This window comes from Equus caballus, chromosome 1 (assembly GCF_041296265.1).
Source record: "Equus caballus isolate H_3958 breed thoroughbred chromosome 1, TB-T2T, whole genome shotgun sequence".
Taxonomy (NCBI): domain Eukaryota; kingdom Metazoa; phylum Chordata; class Mammalia; order Perissodactyla; family Equidae; genus Equus; species Equus caballus.
Window position 1 is genome coordinate 105410044 of NC_091684.1, and position 12990 is coordinate 105423033.

The 12990-nt window shown below is 58.7% G+C and overlaps 1 protein-coding gene across 1 annotated transcript; it reads right to left on the reverse strand.

The window, feature by feature from the left end:
* Positions 1–834: 834 nt before the first annotated feature.
* Positions 835–2205, reverse strand: LOC111775202 (mesoderm posterior protein 2-like). The gene is made up of 2 exons (XM_023649808.2): positions 1501–2205; positions 835–1179 (listed from the first exon to the last, which is right to left on the reverse strand). The coding sequence occupies exons 1-2, from the start codon at positions 2203–2205 to the stop codon at positions 1114–1116; spliced, it is 771 nt and encodes a 256-aa protein (XP_023505576.1). The 3' UTR covers positions 835–1113.
* Between the last annotated feature and the right edge of the window lie 10785 nt (positions 2206–12990).

Genomic DNA, 12990 nt, shown 5'->3' on the forward strand with positions numbered 1-12990 from the left:
TACTGTTGGGCAATAAAAGAAAGGAAGTAGACACAGGAGACAACACGAGCGGATGAACCCTGAGAACGTCATGCTAAGTGAAAGAAGCCAGACTCCAAGGCCTCATGTTGTATGACTGCACTCATACGAAACATCCAGAACCAGCAAAGCTGTAGAGAAAGTGGACTAGTGGGCCGGGGTAGGGGTGGGGAGTGGAATAATGAGGAGCGATGTCTAATACATACGCTGCATTAGAGTGATGCTATGTCCCTAAGCCACATGGAAGAGAAACCAGAGTGAAGGGAGATGGAAAAATCCCAGGTCCAGGCCGTGATGCTCCAGCGCTAGGGGAATAGGGACGCCAGACACCGGAAACCAGCCTTTGGGGCTGGTGTCCCCCAGGCCAGAATGAACGAAGCTGGCACAATCCTGCCAGGGCTGCGGGCTCGGGTCCTGAAGTCCTATCAGGGCCTGAGTGCTGATTCTTGGTTTCTTCTTCTGTACAATGGTTATTCGGGTATAAAATATGGAGAGGACGTGAGGCACAGTAAGTACCCGCTAGTGGAAAGGTATCTTCTACAGATACTGTGCTTTTACCCAGCTTCCCACCAGGTTCAAAGAAAAGACGGACAGAGTCCACTTGCTGCCACATTCTCATCTGAAGCGCCTCCTGCTTCCAGGCCCACCCAGCTGGAAGAGGAGATGCTAAGCCAGGGTCGGGGACAAGGAGGAAGGGGTCTGAGGCTGCTTGCTTTGGGGGCTGAAATTGCAAGAAACCCTCCCAACTTTCCTCTGTTCTTTGGAGGAGGGGGAGGGAGCACTATGTCTTCCAGAGGAAGAAGAAATTGTCAACTGTCACCAGCACAAAGTTTATTCACAAATAAATAAAGACACACTAGGCAGAGCGTCCTGTCCGCCTCCGAGCCTGTAGCCCAGGGGTTCCTCCACCGCGACAGGGGCTGAGAGGGCCGGCCGGGGCGCGCACAGGCTGTCACTCGCAGGAAGGGCCATGGCAGGATCGCTGGGACCCTCTCCCGGACAGAGAGTCTGGGGAGGGACCACTTCGAAGCTGAGGCCAAGAAAGCCTCGGCGCTCACAGACGGGGCGCCAGCGGTGCGTCGTCGCTTCAACGACTCAGGCGGGCGGCCACTCCAGGGGCATCCAGGTCTCCAGCAGGGCCAGCACTTCATCGGGAAAGAGCTGTGGGGACAGAGGGGACCCCGTGGCCCTCAGCGTTGGCCGCCGAGCCCGCCTGTCGCGCTCCTGGGCTCCACTCTAGGAGACCTTGGGCGAGGAACGCGAGCATGCCCCCTGCGCGGTCTCCCCTTCCCCCGCCCCCCGCCGCCCGACTTCCTGGGCACACCAGCTATGCTGCTCAGGGGCGCGGGCCGGCGAGGCCGCGCTGCTGGGGGGATGCGGCAGGGCGGGTACCCACAGGGGCTGTGGCCGGGGGCGCCAACAGTAGGCAGCGCCATGCACGAGGCCCTGGGAGGGGGTCTGCGCGGTCGAGGAGGTACCCACCAGAGACGAGGGGCCCGGCTCCATCGCCAGCGCCTGCGGGCCCGCCGCCTCGTCGTGGAGCTCGAGCGGGTCGCAGGGCTCCGACGCAGCACCCGGAGCCCCGGGGTCGGCGGGCGGAGACCCCCAGGACACCGCGGCGCCGGCTGCGGAGCCCAGGCCCGGGCCGCGCGTCTGCGTCTGCGTCTGCACCTGCGCGGGGCCGCCGTCGGGGCAGAGCGGGCAGCCCCGAGGGCGCGGCGAGGCGCTGGGCCGCGGGCGCCGGCGCCGCAGGCTGTCCTCGCTGAGGCCCAGCACGGACGACAGGTGGCCGATGTAGCGGATGGCCAGGCGCAGCGTCTCGATCTTGGTGAGGCTCTGGCCGGCGGGCGCCACTGCTGGTGGCAGGAAGCGGCGCAGCTCGTGCAGCGCGCGGGCGAGGGTGCGCATGCGCAGCTTCTCGCGCTCGCTGGCGCTCTGCCGCGGGCCGCCGGCGGCTCCGGGCCGTGCTCCTGCGGGCGCCGTCGGGGCGGCCTCTGAGGCGCGGGCTGCGCGGGCCGGGGGCGCCGGCTGCGGGCGGCTGCGGGCGCCGTCGCAAGGGCACGAGCCCGACGAGTCGGAGGAGGAGGCCGGGGACGTGCAGTCGGCGTGGCCGGCCCAGCCCCAGCCCTGGGGCGAGAGCCAGCGATCCTGGCCGAGGAGGGTCTGCAGAGGAGGGGACTGGGCCATGGCAGGCTGCGGCTCTGGGAGGCTGCCCGCCCGCCAGCTCCGGCCTGAGCTTTTATCGGGCGAGGTGCAAGGGGGCCCCCCACCAGGTGACGGAGAGGTGTCAAAACCCACAGAGCCAGGGAGGGTCTGGGCAGGGGGCCCCTGGGAAAGGGGGCCCATTTGCGGAGGTGTGGATTCTGACCCCTCGGGGGCTCTGATGGAGGCCCTTGTGGTCTGTAAGTGTGTGAGGACGATTCGATTCGCATCTGGATGCAGCTGCTGAGCTTCTCACCCTGTCCCACCCCCTGCCCCGCCCGCTCAGGTTGAGTGCCCAGGAGCCAGAGGACCGTGGACAGTGGCATGGTCTGGAGGGGCTAGGCTGTCCCTCAAGTGACTCATGGACCCCTGCGAAGAGCGGCCGCCTCTCTCATCACCCGCCCCCGGGGGGCTGTGCCCAGTGACTTCCACCCAGGGCCTGCACGTTTGCTGGGGAGGCCTCCAAGGCCAGCCGCGGGGAGGAGGGGACACACGTGAACCTTCCAGGGTCCCCTGGAACCGCACTTGCTGATTTGCTGAATGACACTGAGAAAGTCATCACACTGCACACAGTTAATGACAGTCCCTGGAAAACAGAGCATCCTGGAGAAGAGGAATGGGGTGCAGTGGGTGATGATGGGGGAAGGTGGATCCCCCAAGCAGGGCTGAGTCAGACCCTCTTTGTGTGCTGTGAGACCTTGGGCAAGTCACTCGATTCCTCTGAGGCTCAGGCTTCCTCATCCTCATAGCAGTAATGACATAACAGACCACCGGGGGTGGTGCTGGCACTAAGGGTACATCCACGGAACCGCTTCGTGGGGCCTGGCAAGTGGCGAAACGCTTGCTGCTGTTGTTTTATAAAGAAGGCACTTTCGTTTCCAGATGCTTGTAGGCATTATTCTTTTTATTATTTGTTTAATATTTAAATACTTAGCCGGTGGTAAGTGTCAGGCTCACCAGGCTGAACAAGCTGGTCGTGGTCTGTGCTTTCGTGAGGTTTCAGCCTTGGGGGAGAGACGGGTGTCAGGCTGCTATATCGTGAGCAGCTCCAGCACCAACTAGCTGTGTGTCCTGGGGTGGGGCCCTGAACCTCTCTAAGCCTGAGCTTCTCTATAAAACAGGCCTCATAATTAGAGCGTCTACTCACAGAACTGCTGATATAGCCTCTTCGTACAAACTGTGACATATGAAGTTTTAGAGTAAAAGCCGTCACTCCTCAGCAGTAATTCCAGGTTAGAGGCGGCGTCGGCGTTCTCGGTGATCTTGGGAGAAAAGGCTGAACTCGGGGCTGAGGGCCAAACGGGGGCCCAGGACTGTAGAGCTCGGGCCACAGAGGAGGAGAGGTCACGGCCGGGCCTCGAGCCGTGAGGAGGACTTGGGTAGAAAGAGAACATTCTGGGTGTGGGAACCGTTTAAGCAAAGGCCTGGCAGTGGGCCTTCCCAAGGTGCTTTGGGAGCTGTGCGAGGATGGCGGCGTGGAGAGCTGGGGTGCACCTTGGCTGGGGTCAGGCTAAGAAGCTGGATGATACTCCCAAGGCCATGGGGAGCCAAGTGGACTTTTGAGCTGGTGTAACATTAAAAAAAATTCGTAATCAATAAGTAAAGGTCAACACGATGATGTTTCAGGAACAGACTAGCCCTTGCCAGCCTGAAGTAGTAGGTGCCCAGTAGTACTTTTATGGCTGTTTTTAAAAATTAACTTTTAGTTACTCCAATGACATAACTAATCCGTTCTCTTTGCAGAAATGGAAACGCCGCAAATGGAGCTGGACTCGCTTTAACCTGTCCCCAGAGGTCACAGCTGCTGTTCTGTTGTCACATGTCCTTCCAGACCTGGCCCCTGCGTTCACGGGAACATGGTGTCTTCAGAAAACACGCAGTCTAAGTGAGGTGACGTTATGGCACGTTGCCTGTAACTTGCTTTTTTTCGCTCAACAGTGTATCTTAGAGCATTCCAGGCCAGCGCATGTTAGCTCAGTCGTAGTTGTCATAGTTGATTTAAATGTCCATTTTCATCATAGTGGGTAATTTTAAGTGGTAAAAAAAAAATAAAATGGCAGGTGGTGCAGATAAACTTTCAATGGTGAAATTACATCACTTTCTTCAGGAACTTTTTTTACGATATTGGAGAAAGTGTGCCCCAGTTACCACTCTGACGTTATGATGGAGCAAGGATTGACAGTGAACAACGTTGGTCACGACAACTGTTGTTTACTTTATTCCAGCTGCTGTGTTTGGGGAGAGGAAAGTTGTAGTTTGTCCATGGCGCACAAAGAAGGAATCGATTAACGATGGCCTTGATTTCAAACAGGCTTTCTTTGGAAAGAAGCAGTTATCATGCAACATTTCATGACTTAAAAGGGTGTAAACCCAGAGAAAAGATACTACTGCTTTTCCTAAGAGCAGCGGGGACTTAGAAACCAGGCAATCCTACACTTCTTAGGTTGAAATAGTGGGAAATCATTTGTAATAAATCATCATATTCGTCCAAGGCTGCACAATACTATAAAATTTTGACATATTGTCCTATCCTGGACTTTACTTACGTGTAATTGACAGTTGTGAACGAACTCATCAGGTTTCGTATATATTTCTTGATCTGGATTCTGAAGGTTCTGATCGACGTGCTGTTGACACTGAGCTCTCTGACTCACCCTTTTAACTGCTGTGTAATATTCCATAGCGTGCTCATACCACAGTCAGTCCCTTATTGATGCATCTTTAGCATTTTTTAATTTTTGCCAAATAGCACTGCCTTGTGCCCGGGCAGCTAGAGATGGAGTGTTGGGATGGCCTTGTGATCTCCAGGAAGGTTCTGAATATCCACGATTACTCCTCTCTCCCACCCTCTACCCATTAGAGGCAGCCTGGAGGGATTTCCCAGGAAAGGGTCTAGGGAAAATGGGAATCCACGCCAGCACAGAGCCCTGCATGCTGTCCTTTCCTCTCCAGGACAGCCTGGCCCCCAGGTTGGGGCCAGCCCCAGAGCCCAGGCCCTGAGGGCTGTGGGATGTCAGAGCACGGGTTCTGGAATGGGGGCCCTTGGCCTGGTTTGCTGTGGCCCCCAGCTCTTCACGGGGCCTGCAGCCCGGGAGGCAGTGGAGTTTGATGGTCAGGAGGCCGGGCTGTGGGATCAGACAGACGTCGGCTTAGGGGCCCAGCTCCACCCTCACCGACTGTGAGAACCTGGGCAGCTAGCTTACCCTCACTTTTCTCCTCAGTTGCTGGGTAAATTAAGATGATGTGTGGCATGGCACTGAGCACAGAGCCTGTTTGTGGGCCCTGCGTTAGCCAGTTCGGGGCGGCAGAATGAAGCGAGTGAAGGACGAGGCTGGGTTCTGAGTAGGGGGCCCACATCTTCAGCCTTGGCCCTGAAGAAGGGCATGCCTTCCTTCTCCGAGACTTCCGGTTCCCCGCCTCCATTGCCAGCCTTTCTCCTCCGTGAACCCAGCGTGAGGGTCCTGCTCAGCGGGCGCTGGGGCTCCTGGCCTGTGGCAAAGGGTCAGCAGAACTGCGGGGCAGAGGCTCCGGGAGAGCTCAGGTGGTGGTGCTGGAGCCGGGGCCAGCCAGCCCAGCCAAGGCCAGGAAATGGACGGCTGGACCGGCTTGTCCTGCTGGGCCGGGTCCCAGCCCAGGTGTCCGTCTAGCCGGCCTTCAGCCTTGGCACCCACAAGCATCCATCCTCCTGTGATGGCACTTGTCCCAGGTGCGGGGCCAAGGAGCTGGGTCCAGCCCTGCCCCACGGGGCTTCCACTCGGGCCATCTCTGCTCTGTTCCTCATCTGACTCACCTGTCGACAGGGGGGATGTCTGTGGCGATGTGCTGCTGGGTCAGGTGATCACCTCTGGGCCTCAGTGTGCCAGTGACACCAGGTTCACCCCCTCCTTCCTGTCATCGGAGGAGGCGCTGGCTTGTTCACGAGTGTGGCAGACACTTCTTGTTGCCCACCCGGGGTCTGTTTCAGCCTCTGTTCTTTCTTCCTTAATGACGAGACCCTGTGTTATTGTGGGTGGTGATCTGCCCAGCTGAAAAGCCTCAGTTCCCAGCCTCGCTTGCAGGTGGAACGGCCCCTGAGGTGTTGGTGGAGGTGTTGGACGGGGCTTCCGGGAAAGCTGCTTAAAGCAGAGAGGTGCGGTCCTGTGGCTCTGCCCTCTTATATTCTCTTCCTACCTGGACAACAGACACTTGAGCAACCAGTTTGTGAGCCTGAGGCAACGTCAAGGACAGAATCACACAGTAAGGATGGTGGAGCAAAAAGAAGCCTGAGGCCTTGATGACTACGTGGAAGTGCCACACTGGCCCAGCATGTGTACCCTGGAATTTCTTCATTGTGACAGAAAATAAATCACCATCCGGTTTAGGTTGCTGTCATGTTGGGGGTGTGCTGTGAGCAGCCCAACACGACAATTCCTGTCCACGAGGGTGAAGTTCCTAGGGTGTCGTCGTCGACAGTGGGGCCACGTGAGCTGGATGGCAGATCGCTTAAGTGAATTCACGTCAGACTCAATGTTCCCGCAGATGGATGGACGGACGTTCACCTGGAAGAAGGTTCTAGTGATGTGCCACCAGCTCTCTTCCGAGCCTCGTGATGAGCAACATTATGATCTTGAGTGAAGACGTGAACCGATCTAATTTGGGGTAAGATCCAAACCCAAGAAGTAAACAGGGTAACAGCCAGGATCCCAAGAGATCCTAACAAAGTCGGGGGGGGGGGCAGGGGGGAAGGACACATTTGTGGGGTGACTGATGGCAACTAGACTTTTGATGGTGAACACGCTACAGTCCACACAGAAATTGGAATATCATGATGTACACGTGAAACAATAAAAGTAAATAAAGAGATCCTGACAGACCAGAAAAACCCGTCAGCTCTAGCAAGGTGGGGTCAGCAGGGCCCTGTGCCCTCCCAGCTCAGGGTCAGGGGCATCCCGTGCCCAGCAGCCGTGTGGAAAGTCATTGTCTCCAGGCATCAAGGTGTGGAAACAATGGTGACCCCGTACCCCCTCACTGGATCAGGAGGCCTGACCCCCAGGAGGGATGGTCTCCTGTTCCCCTGGCAGAGCAGGCCACACGTGCAGTAAGTGGTCAGCTGGGGGCACAGTTGATGAGGGGTGGGGACCTACCAGGCTCAGGGGGGCAGAGGCTGGTGAAGCCAGGTCACCAAAGAAATGGTGGAGGGACTTGGGGATGTTTGGTCCAAAAAGGAAAACACTAGGGGATGTGACAGTTGTCTCCTGACGGCCCAGGGAAACACTCCAGGGAGAGTCCAAAGAACTTTCTAGGCTTGGATGGGCCCTCCTGTGAGGGAGTGAGGGGCCTGTTCCTAGAGATGATCAAGAAGAGGCCAGTCAGGGGCTGGCCCTGTGGCCAAGTGGTTAAGTTCGCGCACTCCGCTGCAGGCGGCCCAGTGTTTCGTTGGTTCGAATCCTGGGTGTGGACATGGCACTGCTCATCAGACCACGGTGAGGCAGCGTCCCACATACCACAACTAGAAGGACCCACAACGAAGAATATACAACTATGTACGGGGTGCTTTGGGGAGAAAAAGGAAAAAATAAAATCTTTAAAAAAAAAAAAAAAAAAAAGAAGAGGCCAGTCGGCGAGTCATGAGAGGCATGTCCCCGGGCTGGAGTGGATGGCTGGCACCACCCCTGCCGACACTGGCAGGCTCCAGAGACTAGGGGCTTGGGCCTGAGGGTCCCCGAGGTCCTTGCAGAGCCCAGGCCAAGAATCAGGGCGAGGACGGGGCCGCCTCCTGGGGTCCTGGGCAGTGTCAGGGCAAGGGGCCTCAGGGCCTCCAGGGGGACGAGCACAGTGTGTGGACTTGCAGGTGTGCAGCACCACACACACCCTTCTCTGCACCTGAAGCTCTGGCACAGCTAGGGTGGCTCTCAGCTGGGCCACCAGGCCCCTGGGACCCTCGGCTCGGCCTGCCGTGTGGCACGTAGCAGGTGCTGTGAGGTGGGCAGTGTCCGTGTCAGCATCCCTCTCACAGGTGATGGAACTGGGGCCTCTGCCCGTCGTCCCCTGTTGTGTCCCAAGCCCTGGCCCTGACCAGCAGCCAAGTGGAGAGGCCGAGGCCAGGCTGGCCACAAGGTGACCCTTAGCTTGGGCCTGTGGGGGGCTGGCTGGGCTCGGGTCAGCCCGTATGGGGCCAGCACAGCCCTGTTCCCGGGGGTCTGCCTGCTCCACTCTTGGGGGGGCAGTGCAGGCCGGCGCAGGCTGGGATGGGAGCCCTCTGGGCCTGGCCCTCCCTTCCCCTGGGTCCCTCTCAGGCCCAGGGGGCGCCCAGGCCGTGGGAACCCAGAGTTGGGGGGGCCGTGGGCCGCAGGAGCACGTGCTCTTCTCGTCACAGCGAGTGTGTGGCCACCTTCACACCTCCGCTCTGCCTGTGGACACAAGGCCACCACCTCCAGGGCAGAAGGTGTCGACTTGGGAAAGTGGGTGTGCAGGGGCCTCCAGGACGCCAGGCCCTCAGAGCCTGGAGCACGCTTCTGGGCTGGGAGGGGGTGCTGCAGGTCCCCACCCGGGAGGCCCAGGGGAGAGCAGGCCTGTGTCCCTGGGATGGGGGGGCGGTGGGGGAAGACAGGGGCCTGGATGGGGTTAGGGTTAGGGTTAGGCGGCGAGGTCCCCAGACATTCTGAGGAAGGGGATGGGCTGGGAGGTGAAGAGCAGGAGGCAGAATGCCAGTCAGGAGAAGCGTCACATGAGGGCCAGGCACCAGGAGGGGGCATCACGTGAGGGCAGGGCACCAGGAGGGGGTGTCACATCAGGATGGGGGCACCAGGAGGGGGTGTCACATGAGGGCAGTGGCACCAGGAGGGGTGTCACGTGAGGGCCAGGGCACCAGGAGGGGGTGTCACATGAGGGCAGGGGCACCAGGAGGGGGTGTCACATGAGGGCAGGGGCACCAGGAGGGGCGTCACATGAGGGCTGGGGCCGCCTGGGGCTGGGGCGGGGGCAGGGGGAGGGGGATTGGGCCCAGGAGCTCCGAGGAGAGCAAGTGGAGAAAGGTAGGGAGGATGCAGCCACTCTTGGCTGGGGAAGTGCAGGAGGGGCTGGGGACCACAGGCATGCAGGGAGCTGCCCAGCAGGCTAGGGGCGTGGGGGTGGACCCACTGCTCTGCCTCCAACAAGAAAGCTGAGCCAAGGAGGCTGGGGAGGAAGGGCCTGCCTCATGGCCACCTGGTCCAGCTCCGGGGCCCAGCAGAGGCAGCTCAGGCCTAGGGCCAGTCACGCCCAGCTCACTGCCCATCTGAGCCTCAGTCTCATCTGGGCAATGGGTCACCTTGCTGGGAGGATGGGGGAGCACCATGTGCTCAGCACGTGAGACTCCACACAGACTGCCTGCCTGCCCTGCTGGAGAGGGACCATCTGAGGTCCTGCTGCTCTTGGGAAGGACAAAGGGAGAGGGTAATGGTGCCCAGGCCTGCGGTCCCCAGCCCTGGGAGGAGGGCCCAGCCTCCCCGCCTCAGCTCCCAGAGCCACCAGGGGGCTTGGGCCCACCTGCTGGAATGTGCACACGCTTGGGGGCGGGGTCTGCAAAGGCTTTCTCCTCTCATCCCTCCCTCCCTCACCCATTCCTTTTTTTTTCAATTACCAAAGCCATGAATGCTTCTTACAAAAAAGTGAGAAAATATAGGCAATCAAAAAGAAGGGAATTTTAAACGCCCCCTGTTGCACCCAGCGAGAAGCATGTGCACACGTGGGCCCGCATCTCTGCCCCCTGAGCTTTCTAGCATCCCTACAGATACATGAACAGAGACAGAGGCATTGAGAGGGCATGTCGGGGCTTTTGTTTTTCCATTTTTTGAGGCTTCTGGTATATATATTTTCTTTTTCTTTAGACAGCTTTATTGAGATATAATTCACATACCATACATTCTGTTTAAAGTATACAATTCAAAAGTTTTTGTGTGTTACATTTTAAACTTTTAAAAATTGTGGTAAAGTGTACATAACATAAAATTTGCCATCTTGGTCATTTTTAAGTGTGCAGCTTCAGTGGCATTAATGACCATCGTGCAACCATCACCACTTCCATTTCCAGAACTTTCCCACCACTCTGTCCCCGTTAAGCAAGCACTCCCCTTTGCACCCTCCACCAGCCTGGGTCACCTCTAATCTTCTTCCTGCCTCTGAGAATTTGTCTGTTCTGGGAACCCCACATAAATGGAGCCATACAACACTTATCTTTTGGTGTCTGGCTATCTCCCGTAGCCTGAGGTCCTCCCTCAGGGTTCATCTCTGGTGGAGCAGGCGTCTGCCCTTCGCTCCTCCTCATGCTTGAGGACCTTCCATTGCGTGGATACACCCCGTTCTGCTTCTCCATTCATCCGTCCGTGGATGTTTGGGGTGTTCCCACCTTTGGGCTCCGTGCCCGGTGCAGCTGTGAGCGCTGTTAGGACTGTCAGCTCCGGTCCTGCCTCCAGTCCCTTTGGGCCCACAGAGGGCGCGTGGTCTTGTAGCCGCTGTTCTCACCGACGTGTGGAACACTTTCCATGTCAGCAGGTACACTTCTGAAATGAGGTTCCGGAGGCCTGCCTCGTGCTCCCCGGGGGCGGGATGGCTGAGTAACAAGTTCTCTGCTGGGCTCTGAGTGGGTGCCACATCGGTGAGCCTGACACCTGTATTTCAAGAATTATTTTTAAATTGCACATGTAATATACAAATGCGATGTCCCTGTGAAAAATTTAAACATTACGCAAGTCTCCCTGATGACCCTCAGACCCAGACCTGCCGCCCACCCACCAGGGAGGCCTGGCTGTGATTCCAGATCTGGGGCGGCCCCCAGCCTGTGTCCGTGCGTTCACACATCTGCACACGGCAGACTCTTACCCGGGGCGTGGTGTCATTGGATGACGTTTGATGTCGGGGTTGTGTCTTAGGTTTTTCTTTTCTCGTGTTTCGCTTGTGTCAGTGGCGTGTGTGATGGGGAAGAGTCTCCTGCAACGTGGTGCTGTTACTCGGCAGTGTGGCTTCCCTCGCACCTTGAGTCTTTTCTAATCAGGATGATTCCGACAGCAGCCCCTGTGCGAAGGGCAGCGAGCTGTTCTGAAGCCTCGGGCCAGCCTCGGGAGCCCGGAGGCGGGGTGTCGAGGCCGACCCGGTCACGGGCAGCCAGCAGCTGTACCAGGAACCTGGGGCTCAGCCAGCCTGGCCGCCTGTGGGGTCCAAAGCTGAAGTCTCCCAAGTCCCCAAGGGTGAAGAAAACGCCTTGGCTCAGGCCGAGGGCTGGACTTAGGTTTCTCCTGGGGGTCCCTCCAGAGCGAGGACTGAGCTCATCCCATCCTCAGGCTTTGGCACATACTCAGTACTGACCATGTAAAACCCTTCTCCCGCTTGATTTTGTATCCGGTCCATTTAAGCTCTGTCCCCTCCCCCTGGAGGTGCTCCACTCACCCAGGGATGCCCTGTCCCCCAGCCTCTGGCAAATGATCCTGTGCCCAGAGGCTCCCCACTTCCCGAGGTCCTGCCTGGAGTCCCAGCTCAGTCCTGGGAGCCCTGACTCTGCTTTCTATTGGGTCTACCTAGCTCTGGGGAGGTGGGGGCGCCCTCCCTCCCTGCCCTGGGAAGGAGCTGGAGGGGCCGAGGGCTGAGCCACCCAGCGGCTTGGCGGGGCTCACCTAGTCCTGGCTCTCCCTGTGCGGTTCCGAGCATCAGCGAGGGCAGGGGGCTGAGAAGGGGCCTGACCTGTTCCTCCTGCCTAGAGAGCCCCCGCCGGTGCTTCCTGGGGGGCTGGTGTGGACAGGCCCCAAGTTGGCAGCTGAGCCGGGCCTGCAAATCTTTATCGGGGAGTCAGCCAGGGCACAGAGCCTCAGGCTGCCCCGCCGAGAGCTGTGGTCAGCTTGTGGTCTGACCCTGTTCAGCCTTTGTTCCTAGGGGCGTGTAGGGAGGCGGGGACCTGGTCCCTGCTTGGCCCCTGCCCTCCTGAGCCTGTGCCCCTTCTCTTCCCTCCTCCGGGCTCCATCTTGCTCTGCCTCTCTGCACACAGATGCAGGTTTTTCCCAGTGGACAGATGAGCAGACTGGGTTCCAGAGAGGGTCAGTGGCCTGTCTGGGGTCACACAGCCCATCACACTGACGCTGAGCCGACTTCACGCACTTCTTAAGCCAGCCCCAGCATCTCTGACACATCTACTTAGCTCCGGGTGCCCACCACCGCCTCCCCACACTGGCCCTCGCCTGGAAAAAAGGCCTCTGACTGGTAGGAGGTGGTCTGCCCTGCTCAGATCCCGAGATCCCACGTGGCTTGGCAGCGCCATCTGCTGGCTGTGGCTGGGGATTCAAGGACACTGGATGCCAGGGGTCAAGGCTCTGGCCTGAGGCTCTAACCAAGGGAGGCCATTTCAATGCCAAGATGTCCCACAGGCAGTCTGAGCCCCTGCTGCATTCTACAGCTGGGGAAACTGAGGTGCCATGTGACAAGTGTCCCCATGTTCACATGTCTGCATCTTTGCTTTGAGCTTGTTCAGCCCCTTGACCCCGCTGTGCCTCAGTTTCCCTACGTTTCACTATAAGGCTCGACCCTCCCACACGCACCCTGATGAGGCGAAGGAGCATAAATGTGTCTCCCCTAAGGAGAGAGGCGCTGTCTGCTCCCCAGCATCTCAGGCTGGCTCCCAGCACCCGGGAGACCTGTCACTTCCTCCTGCGCCTTTCCGGGAGCCGCTAAACTTCCCTCCTTTCTTCCCACCCCTCCCTCCTCAGCAGCCCTCTGCCTCTGTGACTTCCACTGGCTGCGCATCCAGCTGACCCATGACCAGGATAA

What these genes read in the sequence shown, in the direction of transcription:
- LOC111775202 (XM_023649808.2), bottom strand. Translation starts at nt 2,205, where the DNA reads ATGGCCCAGTCCCCTCCTCTGCAGACCCTCCTCGGCCAGGATCGCTGG. An exon ending in AGCCGGGCCCCTCGTCTCTG is followed by an intron (nt 1,180 to 1,500) that starts GTGGGTACCTCC and finishes CTGTCCCCACAG; the next exon opens with CTCTTTCCCGATGAAGTGCT.